This window comes from Charadrius vociferus, unplaced genomic scaffold (assembly GCF_000708025.1).
Source record: "Charadrius vociferus isolate BGI_N301 unplaced genomic scaffold, ASM70802v2 scaffold14, whole genome shotgun sequence".
In the NCBI taxonomy this organism is placed as follows: domain Eukaryota; kingdom Metazoa; phylum Chordata; class Aves; order Charadriiformes; family Charadriidae; genus Charadrius; species Charadrius vociferus.
This window is the reverse complement of record NW_009648876.1, coordinates 11627953-11642137: the sequence shown is the minus strand read 5'-3', so window position 1 is coordinate 11642137 and position 14185 is coordinate 11627953. Positions and strand designations below refer to the sequence as shown.

General features: G+C 38.9%; 1 protein-coding gene across 1 annotated transcript in view; it reads right to left on the bottom strand.

Annotated features, from left to right (window-relative positions):
- The window catches only part of NRXN3 (neurexin 3), a gene marked incomplete at its 3' end in the record, with an annotated part of 723331 nt that overhangs the window by 316273 nt on the left and 392873 nt on the right, over positions 1-14185 (bottom strand). Inside the window, exon 12 of the mRNA XM_009887058.1 lies at positions 5793-5912. Within this exon, the coding sequence (XP_009885360.1) occupies positions 5793-5912 (120 nt within the window). The remainder of the gene's footprint in view (positions 1-5792; positions 5913-14185) is intronic.

Below are 14185 nucleotides of genomic sequence, written 5' to 3'. Positions count from 1 at the left end.
GAAAACATTTTTAAGAAAGAGCAAAATGCTGCCCATGAGTGAGGAACAAAGGAAAAAAAAAAACAAACCAAGCCCAAACACCTCCAAAACCCTGCGGACACCAAGGTCAGAAAAGAAGGAAGGGGAGGAGGCACTCCAGGCACCAAAGTGAAAATTCTCTGACAGCCCATGGAAAAGATCACAATGGAACAGACACCCACACTGCAGCCCATGGAGGACCCCCATGCCAGAGCACGTTGATATTTCCTGAAGGAACTGGTGGCCCAGTGAAAGCCCACACTGGAGCAGGTTTTCCTGACAGCCTGCAGAGAGGATGCATGCTGGAGCACTTCATGAAGGACTGCCACCCACAGGAGTGACCCACATGGCGCAGGGGTAAGGTGTAAGGAGGAAGGGGCGGCAGAGAGGAGCTGTTACAGGGTGACTACAGCCACCATTCCCCACCCCCCTGCACCACTGGGTTGGGGAGGGTTGAAGAGTCAGGAATGAAGGAGCAAACCTGAGAAAAGGAGAGGTGGGGGAGGGTGTCTTAACTTTTTGTCTTTGTTTCTCACCATCCAACTATTTTTAATAGGTAATAAATTAATTTTCCCCAAGTCAAGTCTGTTTTGTCCGTGAAAGTAATTGGTAAGCGATTTCCCTTCATCTTGAACCATAAGCCTTCTCATCCTATTTTCTCATTCCATTTTTTCCCCTGTCCTGTTGAGGAGAGGGAGTGAGAGAGCAGCTGGGTGGGTGTCTGGCAGCCAGCCATGGACAGCCCACCAGTTCAGCAGCACACTGTGCAAATTATCCTCAAATGTTCACTTCATCTTCTATCGCTCCTACAATATTAAGGAATATTACTTTCAATTTTATATACACAAAGCTGAGGAACAGAGAGATCAACATATAAGTAGTTTTGGATCTCGAAAAAGAAATATTTGGCATCCAATTTAGTAGAATACGTAAGAACTTCAGAGCACTCACTGGTTTTGAGGCCCAGCACTCCTAGAAATAAGATCCACAATCCCAAATGAGTACCTCCTAAAAGAACAGGTACAATTAGTGATCAACTGTGAAAGACCTGACTTCAAGTGACTTAACCAGCTTCCCATAGGAACGCTAAGGTACAGAAGTAAATTCCTCTGGGCTGTATTCACATGCCTTACATAGAGGTCCCTTTCCTCTTTTTACCATTCTATGTCTCATTCACTACAGACGTTTCACAAAGGGGATCTTAAAAACAAGCATGTCCTTTAATACAGAGACCTACGTCAACCTGTTTGCTGTATCGTCCTTTCTTAATGTAAGCAGAGAAGCAAAGCTCCTGTGAAAAAAGGACAGCAGCAAATAGGAAATTAGGCAAAAAGATGCATCAAAATACAGACCGATCTACTTTCAACTTTTCCCTACTTTTGCATGTTTCTCTACTTAACCTTCTAGTGTGTTGCTAATATAGTTACTGTACAGGGAAAGTCTTTTGTTTTACAAGGTTTTTCAAAGGAAAGAGCCACTCTACCTGTTGGCCCCTCTGCCTCCAACAACATTTTAACATGTGGTCAAATTCAATCAGGTTTAAAAAGAACAGAAGGGTGAAATATTTAAATTCATACTCGTTTTGTGTAAAACTGGCACCTGGATAAAGACCTGAATAAATGTTTCCAGTGTGCTATATAGACAGACAAAATTTAGCAGTAATATTCTGCTTGATTGCATCTGCTGGGCAGTTAGCATATATACAAGTCTCTCAACTAGTGACTGCAAAAGGTATTTCTGAGTCATTGGGATTATACCTGGGAGTCACACCGATCACCATAGCTGAGTCCAGGACAAACTTATCTTTTAATTCCCCCAGGTCATATAAACTGGGATTTATAAGCTTTCTCATATTCTGTGCTATCTCCTGAAATCGCCTCATTTCTCACCTAACAGTTCCCAGGTGTTAAACAACAACAAAAAAAAAAATTATAGGCCTTTCATGACTTTTCCTACTATTCGCAACATATTCTTTGGGTTTTTTTCTATTGGGGACAGAATGAAAGCTGAGAATACTTATAAGAAACTTGGATTATACATCCTGGCTTGTGGTGTATAAAGAGTCAGATTAAATGAACTGATAATCTCATTCTTAGGTTTTCTTGAAACACTGAAATATTTCTGACTCTCTTCTCATGATCATGCACAAAGTGCAATTTCTCAGTTTATACTTTGTCCAAATGTGATCAAGTTTTTGCAAAGATAGCAAACAAGCACAGTTGTTATTAGAAAAAAAAAATAATGTTTTCAAGTATCTATTCCAAACACAAAGAGAAAATATTCTACAAAGCAATTTATTTTTTCACTTAGTCCCAATTTTAGCAGTATCTAAATTTAAAGACAATTACACAAAGACCATTGACATGGAAAGCTTCAACCCAAGCAGATACAGCTGGACAAACTTAAAAGCAGCTGAAAAGAGTCACATATTTCTGACTATTCAGAAATTCAAGTGTCAATACCAATGCAAACGTTTTTAAATCCTGAAACAGTTCTTTACCAGAAATATTATTTTAGTTTGAAACATGACAGTTCACAGGAACTGAAAAAACTGGTAAAATTTGTTTAGGCAAACCATCTCACTTTCACTACTCTGATTGTTAGGGGCTGTTTCAGTTTTAATATTATCAAATGAAAATTTCTGATTTTTCCAAACAAAAAGAATCACATTTTCTTAAAAATAAAAAAAAAATACTTTAAAAAGAAACCCTGCATCTTTATTTCAAACTATTAGAAAAATAAAATGTGGAGATGTCAAAGACCAAGAGCAAGAAAACTCTCCTTAGCTCCTCTACTCTTAGATAAATGCAAAGAAGTAGTTGTTGCCAGAGTAGGAAAAAAAGCCAGGTCTGTGAAATCCGGAGTACACTGGGGCAGGGAACCCAAATGGGGGGGGGGGGTAGAAATAGAGTGAGGGAAGTTGGAAGAGGTGAACTCAGAATTTCAGAAAAGATGAAAAATGAGAAAACGGGGACTGGTTTAAGGGCAGCAGTGGTAGTACAGAAAGTTAGGAGTAGTTCAGTGAAAAGCTGAAAAGGACATAACAAAACAAGGCCAGAATCAGGACAGAGATGGATTTTCTTAAGAAATCATAGGAGTGAAATCCAGTATTTTCTGGTCTCATTAGCTGTCAGCCCCACCTGCAGAGTTCACCTCTAATTCTTCCGCTGTGCTCTGTAGAAAGTATTGTAACTACTACAGCAATCAGGAGCTCTTTCGTTCAAGTGATAGCAGACAAAAAAATCCAGCCTCCACTGCGATATTTGGGTGCTAGCAAGATGTTGTAGGGAGGAATATGACTGCTATATTTGTATCTCATTTACCACTGATGTTCTGAGGTCTATTCTGAGGCAGGTGGGAATGTAGGAGGAGGGTTTTTTGATTAAGCGGCAAAATGCTGTCCAGAGGAATTGGATTCTGTCTCTCCCTCAGTTGTCCTGCAGGAAGCCACGTCAGTCACTTCATTACAAATTTTTCACAGGTGGTCATTAATTGTCTAGACCTGATTCTCCAAGTAGCAGGGCTGAGCTAACAGGATCCAATTTACAGACATACTGAATATTTGTGCATGCAAATGACTGAAAAATCATGCCAAATTGGTACCAAAACACATCCAACTTTAATATGGTGCCTTGTTTCCAAATCTGTAAAATGGGAAAAAGATGCCTACTCACTTCATATAACATAGACATGGGAATAAATTCAATTACAGCTTCTTAGTTCTGTATAAACAAATTGATGAGTACACAACACACACAAACCAGTGGGTCTATAGTCAGAGCAAAATTTAGTTGGCATGCGTTTTTCCAAACAAGCAATAAGAAAGAAGGCGGCAATCAAATAGGCTGTTTATTTTTACTGGGGACCCTATTTAGACTTCTGATCTATGCCTAAAGACAGTAAGAATCCTGTGGAAAAATCTATGTGACCACACCATTGAAGATTGTATCATCTTCCCAAGGAAGTGGGATACAGATTGCACAGAAAATCTTAACTCTGGCTTTTCCGACTTTTGACTTTGGCATGATGGCGTTCTTTTAACAGATATTTTTAGCTGTAATGCATCTTTAATTATGTAATTCATATACATGTACATATGCACATCCTATTTTAGTATAGGATTGTATCATCATTATTTATAAACTCAGTTTAACGAAAAAGACTTCAAAAAACAGATGGCTTTCTGGGGATTGAGCTGGTAATGCCGAGAGTGCCACCTCATGGTGCTTGCTAAAAAAGCATATCCAGAACAATTATTCTCCTTAAATGGAGAAGTAAACAGGACTAAGTGTTAACCAGCATGTTTCACTAATTCAGAAAGTTCCCTCTTAAATAAAATTTAATTTTCCTACAAGCTAGTGTTGACCAAGCCTCTGCCAATTCCAACAAGGAGAAGGAAACATTCTTCTTTCATATTCTTCTGATTCTGTCTTGCAAATTCTCAGCCCATACAACACAACATAGATTTACTTCAGAGAGAAAATAACATATCAAATAATTTTCCTGAAAACTCATTTCTTTAGGCTTATTTCAAAATCCTGACTCATGGCTTTCCAAATAATCTAAGTACCACATTACTTAAAATTAATTGCATTCACACTTTTTGCAGAGATAGGATATATATTCTGGCACTGCCGATGGCAGCCATTCCTTCTATTTGCCTTCCAAGCAGAAGCTACTTAGAAAAGTGGACATCAGCATTTGGCAAAACAGAATGGGTCACAAGTAAATGACCATACTCGTATCAGTGTTGCATACAGGGTTACCGTTCTTTGTAATTCTATTATCAGCCTTCAGACTGTTGGTGTTTTCCTCAAAAACCAGTTCCTACAGTTATATACAGCTATGAGAACTTTAGACTGTCAAAAAAAGAAAAATAGTTTTCTGGCTCTTGCAGCTGTGGGGAAATGGACTAGAAAAGTATCACCTAAAATTTTGTAATGAAAAAAAGATCAATCTAAAGTACTTTGATAATTTCAATGCAAATGTCTAACTTGGGAGACACCAGCTTTCTTAAGTGATTGATCTTTTCTTCCCTCCTTCAACTACATTTCTCTACAGAAAGAAACAGGAGCTCAAAAAGCTGTCAGGAAATGCAGGAATGGGAAAAAAAGGGAAAAAAAAAAAAAAGACTGACACACTCTATATGTTATGAATGTTATGACATGACATACTCTGGTGAGTCAGGGTCCTATCTAACCTCTAAAACAAAGTTAGGAACGAACTGTTCTATTTGCTTTTTCTTCTGGAGAGCTCTGAGCCATGAGCACAGGAACTTGAAAAAAGAAACCAAAAAAACAGCAGAGACAGAAATCCATATTCTCTAACACATCTATCAAATGCGGGTTTACCACCAAGGAAAAGTTTGTGCAGAGAACAAGTTTAGGGAGCATGGATTTTGATCCACAGTATTAGAAACCACCACAATTGCAGCTCAGAAATGAGATATACTCACAGTGTACCCCAAACAGCCTGGCACAAGAGAGATTGCTGCTTAGCACCTCTGCCTGCTTGGCTATGTGCAAACTTATTTGTCCCCTAATCCCACATTTCGTATCGTCACAGTTGTCGCAGAAGTTTCTGGTGCTGGCTAAGAAGAGTTAGTCTCTCAGAACTGAACATTAGTTTTCAACATAGTAACACTAAATATACAAGAAGTAACAGGAACGGGAAAAAAAAGATACACAGAAGAAGAGGGAGAATGGGTGTAAGGGCAGACATTGTGAACAGAGGTACAAAGATAACGACAGAAAATACTCATGTATTACACTCACCCTCAGCAACATCATCATCCACCATCAACTTGAGGCTCTTTCCTCGCCGAACTACCCGGACAGTGTGCCACTCATTGTCGTTGAGTTTCTGCCCAGCATAAAGAGTTTCAGGTCCCTTGCCTGGGGATGGTGATAGGTATGACAGTTAAAGTCAGACACCCAATTAGTTTAGTATTCGCTCAACGGCAAAAGTCACCAAAATCAACCTGGTGTGATACAGACTAGTAGACTGTGTAGGTGTATTACAAACTGTAATCAACCCTCACACCTACACCTTCTCAGCTCAGAGGAAGTCAGGGTCACAAACCCTTCTAGTCCATGAAGTGCCTTCCTCTGCAGAGCCCAGGGGTCACATGCATTTTAAACAGGGGTAGAAACCTCTCTCATGTTATGATACTCCTTTCCAAACATCACATTGTACAAGGCGCTGCAGTACTAGAAGAACAGGCCAGCAACAGAAACATCTCTAGAGCAGAGCCATTACAGCAGAATTTTGCTCTCATAACAATCTGGATCAAGATGGGAAGCTGGGATTCTTTTCAAAGTTAATCACATGGGTCTCTCAACACTTCAGTATCAAACACCAGGCTGTTTTCAGTCTTTCAGTCTCAAAAAAAACCCCAACACCAAAAAGCTCAAACAACAAACCCCACCCAACCAAAACAAAAAAAACCCACAAAACCTCAAACCCTACCCCCAAAAAAGTAATAACGATTCTTTAAAAGAATTTTAAACCACGGAAAGACAACCACTCACCAACCTGGCTGCTTGCTCTATGGTTCTTTGGCAAAGCAGCCTGCCTATAAGGTGCTTACTTCACCCCCTGAATTACAAGTCAAAAGGCAAAGAGGAGCCCTTTCTTCTCCAAAAGGTAAAACCCCAGTTGCCCTTCCAAACAATGCTCCTGGGAAAACAGCATTAGTGCTACCCATGTTTGTCCAGTTTTGCTGCTCACCCATCACAGTCGACAGGCAATTAACTTAAAACATTAATTGTTCAGATTACAAGACTGGAACACCTCACTCATGTCAAACGGTAAGTGAAATTGAAAAATGGTGTGTGCTAAATTAAAAGCATCCATGCTCATTTCAGTACTGTGTTAGAGTGCTTTTTTTGACACAGCTATATCAGAGAAATGCAGAATGAGGACAGCAGAACTTGTTGCACATCAGGTCTGGGCCCACTGCCCAAAATGGTGAAAGGGAAATCCAAGAAACAAAAAGCAAGACACATTGAACATATTAAAATAGATAGGATAGGGACAACAAGAGGCACTGCTACAGTTCAGCTTATTACGCTCATAAAACTAATGTCAGATATGCAGATTATTTCTCCATGTTTTTTCAACACAAGCAAATCAATCTTTTTATTCAACTAGTCCAAGAACAGCATTTATTTTGACCAGTTTTCAATGGATTGCTTACATAACACAGAATAAGATGTTGCACACTTTTTCAAGGGAAGCTCTACACAAGGGGATGCTCCCACTCTGATCCATGTTCTGGTGTGGACTAACAAGTAAGAGTAGCATACTCCATAGTGAGATAGAATTGAAGGAAGGGGTAGGAAAAATATCCAGGGACTTTACACAATCCACAGTATGCACGCTGCCTAATTAGCAACATCACTGTATCTGCGTCTTACTAAAGGGGAAGATGGGCAAAGAAGGTGGTGTCTATTTCAGCTAGGATAGAACATGTGTAGTAGGGGAATCCTCTGGAATGAGACCAAAGCAAAATGAATATTCTGTTATTCTCCTTAAAGGATCATGCAGTTCACATTAATAAAAAGGAAGTTCAATACCCTTTCAAATAAAGCCCATTGCTAGCCAATCTTACCACAGAGCAAGAGAAAAAAAATATGTATTTCTACAGCAATGTGAACAATGAAAGAGTCATTATTGGATTAAAAGGACAGGGAATCATATATTGCAGTTACAGACAATATCTCCTTAACAAAAGGAACTCATAACCTGTGCAGTTCCTCACCCATGTGCCAAAGTCACACTGTACCACGACTGTAAATCCCGTCATACAAGGCAGCTAGATTGTGGCCAGAAAGCTTAAGTTCTTTGGTATCAGACAAGTAAAACTCTCTTAAATGAGTCCAAGAAAGTTATGCTAGATTTACACCAGCGAGTGAGCCCATTTTATCGCAGAGCACATATCACAAAACAGTGTCTCTGGATGGCCAGCAAAATTATTGCCCACATCAAAATATATTGCATCAGTTACTATAGTTCCACAGAGCCAATTCCCAGGTAGGAAGACAGCGGAGTTCATCTGGACCTACGTGTTTTTATAACACCATCTGAAAGCAGGGAAGGGGGGGGGCGGGCAGCAAATACTTATTAAAAACAAAACAAAACTTTTCCACAGGTCTATTTGAGCTCTGAGGGCTCAGCCAAGAGAAAGAGTCAGGTGTGCTAACTTTGCTCAGCTGACAATACACCCCTCTCTGTACAGCAGCTCTGTGTTCAATATGGTTAAGTAACTCAAAGTTGCCGACCTTCTAAGTTCCCATTTTTTAATCCTGGCCTGACAAAACAGGGGTCAGCCAAAACGAGCTCATTTGGCTTGTCATTGCTATCTTGATGCCCACTGTAACGCTTTCAAAACAAAACTGTGACACCAACAGAATATGACTATGTTCTCAGAAAATGTAGCTTAACCAATTCATAAATACATGAGTAGAAAGTTTCAGCTTTCCAAACTCTTTTTCCAAATGAATAAGGTCATCTACAAATGAGATTGCTATTTAGAAGTAACTCATTAACAGCTTGAGCTAATAAATTTGAAAATTAAGCACTGCAGATGAAAACTATTCCATGTTATCTAAGTCTATGTCTTGATCAGCCAATTTAATACTTGATTGGTAGGAAAAAAAAGAAAAAAAAAGGAGGTTTTAATACTTTTGTTCGCTTACAAACCTCTGTTTTGTACGTAACAATGGGCATTGGCTTCTTTTGGTAGGGTTACCCAAATAACACTACATACAAAAATTTCAATACATGAGCATGCTCAAGAGCAGGTAAGTTTTTCCAACCAGACATATTTGAGTTTTTAAAAAAGTGTTAAAAAACCATGATTTTATTCAAATTGTTTTCTTTTCAAATGCTTTCAAGCATTTACACAGCAGGTGGGTTAATCCAAAAAGTAGCAAAATTATGCCCCCATGTTTCAAACAACAGTGTGCAAATGAACTGCTGCTCCCCGTATAAACTCCCACTGAATTCCAAGTGATTCCAGGAACTGTGTCTAGAGGGACTCCCACATCTGGATGCCACACTTCATTTCATTGAACATGATTATTACGTGTGTTGTTACTATATAGACAATTATGTGTGATCAATTTTTAAAAGAACACTTGAAGGTGCCTAATCTGACGGTTGCAGATACTGGGGAAAATGGAAAGGAAATGGGCCACGTGTAGCAGAAGGATAATGCTCTCCCTAAGTATGATCTCCTACCCAGTAAGACATTCCTGTGGTCTTACAGCTAAACACACAGAACCAAGTGTTTAGACCAAGGTTGCTGGGCTTGGGGTTTGTTGTTTTTTTTTTCTCCTTTCAAGCTATCTGCACCTACACCACCCTTCAAATAGGATAATGCAGATGTAGGAGGAAGCAAAGCAGAAGGTTATCTGGGCACAGAAAAAGAAAAGTCAAAGATTTGTATCTTCCCTTTGTGCAGCAGTTTTTTATGATAAAAGACAAGGAAAGACAAGGAACTGTTGCAGCAATGTTACAAGCTGGATACCTGGAAACACTCTATAATACTTTTGATGAGATGACAGTTGGGCATTAGGTAAATTTTGCAATTTAATTTTTATGAACAGGAAGAATAAAAGACAACATAGCAGGAAAAATAATAAGTTTCTATTGTAGCAATAATTTCACTGTTAAGCTGCCAGAGCATGACTCCTGTAGGTGTCTCTGGCCTTCTCGGTGATTCCATCCCCCTTCCTAATGTCCTCTAAGGAATTGTTTATCATAGAGAACTGACCACTACCTCTCATTTTCAAACTCAAATAAGGCAGACTAGTACGTATTCCTTGGGTGCTTTGTAGCGGCAAACACTACTTAATCAGAAGCAAAAATATCTCTCCCTGGCATCCACATATTCTGGACATTTGCTCAAGAAGCCTGAACTGCAGCTCGACTAATATTACTTGATTCAGCTGCAGTGACTCCTCCTCACGCTCTCACGAATCCTTTCACACCTACTCAAAACCTGTGTGCATATTCTTCATAAAAACAACTAGTATATGCTTTCAAACATGGAAGAAAGCCATCCAATCTGCCCAGGATGTCCCAATCAATATCTCTATATCAAAGGTGTGCTGTTGCTAATTAATAGCTTGGTCTAAAAAAGACTACGTAAAAGTGCCAAGAAAAGACATGCCGAAGTATAAAGAATCAAAAAAGTAGTTCATGCCTTCGGAAAATGCCAAGTTTCTTTCCATCTGGTCCCCAAGAACTCGCTCATTTAGAACAAACAACTGGTCAGAGGGATGCAGTTAAAACAATAGCTCTGAAAACATCAGCTGTTGTGCACCCTTAGTGCTTAACAGCACACAGAATTTCCCTCCTATGAAAGGCAAAGGAGAAAGAAGGTTAATCCCCCTCACTATTTCCACACAGGTGGATCAAAAAGTGTGCTTTTACCCTTGGTGCAGGCTGTCATTATCTGATCCATTTATATGATTAAAATGACCTTCATGAAACTAGGCTATCTTCATTATTGCATATCTTATCCACCATTACAGAGGAGGTCAAACATTCAAATCTACAGAACGGCAGAAGAGACGACCAGAAAGGACATCGCCAGATTGATGAGAACGGAAAAGGCTTTTCCTCATTACGATTACAACGATAAATAATTCTACAGTGATACACTAATGCTTTTTAGAGAAGACCCTCAGTAACAATAAAATTTTATCAGCTTTTTTCTTTTTAATTAAAATGCTCAGCTGCCATCTCAGCTTTGTTCAGTGGCAAAATGCATTTTTGTGTCTCTTTTATGCAGGGCAAAATCCCTCAGGAATCCCAACAGCATCCCAAGGCAGGGAAGGGCTGGGACAGGGAAGGTTCTTTGCCTTTTTTTTTTTTTTATTTTGGGGAGGGGGAGAGAGGGTGGGGAGGGCATTGCTTGTTTTTACTTACACTTCTACAAAATGACCAGAGAAGTTGCAATTCAGCGTCAAAAATGTGTGTGCACAGATTTGTGAAACATGAGAATGAATCGCGAGACAAGCTGGACAGTTTCTCTCAAAGCTTACAAGAAACCGATCCACCCTATTTAGACATTATCCGGTGATTCCCTGAGGAATATTCAGATGCGACTAGTACAACCGCAGAGTGGGATTCTTCATTGTAGCCCCAACAGTGTGGCACAGAGGAAGGAGGTTATGAAGCCAATGCCCCACCTGTTTCTCATCCCCAATGATATCAATAGTACTTCAGAAGGCAATTGTCTTATATATAGACTATATAATTACTAATACACATGAAATAATTATACAGTTATGCAATATGGCAGATATTTTAAGTAGCTGTTACCATACTAAATGCAGAATTCTCTTTTCCATGCATTGTTTTTTCAAAAGAGAGGCAGAAGATATTCTACATCCAAAGATATTCAGCCACAATTTCTACAGACAGTTTTGAACAAGGTGGGGGAGGGGGGAGAAGAAATGGGTATAAGGCCAAAGACACCGCCAATTATTCACACACCTTTATGGCTTCCTAATATGTAGCGAGTTCCTACAAAGGATAGTGCAAATATCCAAACACGAGCATGGTTCAAAAGCAGAGCTGGCAACCACTCTGAAAAGCTTCAATAACTTTTACTCTTGGTTGAATACAAGTCAGTAGTGTAAATTTTGTTGGGTGTTTTCAGGCAGCACTGGTATGGACAAAGTGTTTTAGGAAGGTCTTTTTCTTGACCGGGATGCACTGTCCAACTCCAGGAGCATTGTTAATTGTTAGGAAACAATGGCAACCACAAACTCTCAGTACATTTCAGATGTTTATGTAGACGTGCCAGTCAAATCAACATATATTCACAAATATATCAACACATATTCACTTGTTTTGCTCATATACAGGTTTTAGAATCTCCCTCTTCAAGAAAAGGTTAGCTGCCAACTAGGAATAAGCAGTTGCAGTTCCCTACAGATGGCCAATACTTTCACCGAGGACCTTACCTGCAACAACCTTTCCGTTTCCTCGAGGAACAGGATCACCTCCGTGTACTACCCCACATTAAACAAAACGTAACATACAGTTACAGAACAAATTCTTTTAGCAGGGCTTACAAAAAAGTTATGTTTACTGATTTACAGTGTGGCTTCATTGGGAAATCAATAAAGTTGAGCATGATTTATACCAGCCTACCCAGAAGCAAAGTTTAGTTATTTACATTTGTACAGCAATAAAAAGTGCATACACAAAATCCTTTAAATACCTACAGAATCAATTAGCCTCAAAAGTTCAAATAAGGATTGCCCCCAACAGCCAAACTAATCAAGTGCATGGAATTAAATAAGCAAAAAAATGAAAAGTAGCTAGACCACCCTACTAGTTGTCTCAGAAACATACCCCCTTCTCCCTATAAAAATGACAGAAAATAAGTTAAGCCGGGTTTAAGTATTTGGATACAGTCTATTTTAAAATGCCATTACAAAAAAAAAAGAAAAAAGTCCTTATTTAAAAAAAAAAAAAAATGTTCCTTGCCTTTGCTATAAATACATGTAACACTGTATTAAAGTACTATTGCTTTCATTTACAGACACCCTGGCCAGTGGCTGTAATAGGACTCAACATGGATTCAGGCAGGATCCAACAGGATTGCAGCTTGTTCATACAGCTCTTAAACGAGACAGTGCAGAAATTACATTGTATTTCTTTTACTTGATGTGAATGTAATTTGTGATTAAGAATAAGGAAGGAAACTATTTGACTGCATATATGGTAAAGGTCACACCTGACAAAAATTGCATTGTGTCTACATTTTTCCATCAAGAGCAGTGGATTATTCTCCTTGTTTGCTTCAATTTCACCGCTGCTGAATTTTAAGACTTTTAGAGACTACATAACTACTGTGTATCTCTACAGCAGAATAATTTTTAACAGACATCAGGAAAACATTCATGTTAACAGAAAACTGATCCCCCCCTAAAAGTCTTTAAATAGGAGATTACAATTTCAGTGGAAGGAAGTTTCAGTTCTTCCAAAGAAAATTTTATTTTGACTTAGAAAACATTCAAAACATGTCAACTTCAATCCACATGAAAAAGTTTTCCACCTTTAAAAATAAAATTAAGGTTTTTATTATCTATTCAAGATATTATTCATCGTTAATGGTAATAGATGTTTTCCTATTTTTATTGGGAGCACTATTTCCATTTTTTAAGGAAAGGGATTTTATTTCACATTCACAACCAGCAGGGAAATCAAAATAAGGACACGGAAGTATAAAAAAAAATAATCAAGCATTCATGCTTTTAAAATGAAGATTTACAACAGTTTAACTTCAAAGTGATTTCAGTGGCTGAAACCACTGGCTCTACCTTTGTTTTTAGACAAGGCTGTCATATGAGACACTTCACATTGCCCAGAACACCATATCCTTCTGTTCCTAACACATCAGGGCAACAAAAGCTTCAGCGTAGGTATAAAGAACCCAGAAGCTGCTATATTTTGACTCACCTACAATTTGCCTAAAGAAACATTTGTACACGCTAGATTTTCAGAAAGCAAAGCTCAAGAGAAGTATCAGTGTAAGCTCAGCAGCCAGGCAATCACAGGAGCAGCTTCTGCTACACGGACTACAGAGAGCAGCCGCTAGAGGGAAACAACCACATTCACTAAAGCTACTATTTCCACAGTTTTATGTAAGCACAAAGGAATTACAGTACTCAAAGTGTTGCTTTCCAGAGTTTCACCAGCTGATATATTTTGCTTTGAAGGTGAGCACACCTCAGTCATGAATAAAATAACTCTAGAACTTCAACCCAGATTCGCCCCCTTAACCTGTTCCTTTCAGTTATATTCATTTACTGGATGCAGTTTGCCACCCAAGAAATGAGTATATGGCTCAAGAAACATGCAGAACCTCACAAAGTTTTACCGTAGGACAGAATTTTAAACCAACTGTTACAGCAACAATTATGCACATACTTTTGCAGACCATAACAGTAATAATGGGGTAAACAGATCCTATTTTAAGACAGCTTTACATATTAGCTTTCCAGTGAAGCACTGCTAATCAAAGCAAGATGCAGGCATGACAAAGCTAGAGATTTAATTCTTCTCTTTATTCCTGGGCGGATATGATAATACGGGTACCAAAACCACACAGCTTCTCACTAATCCCACCAATGTACCTTAC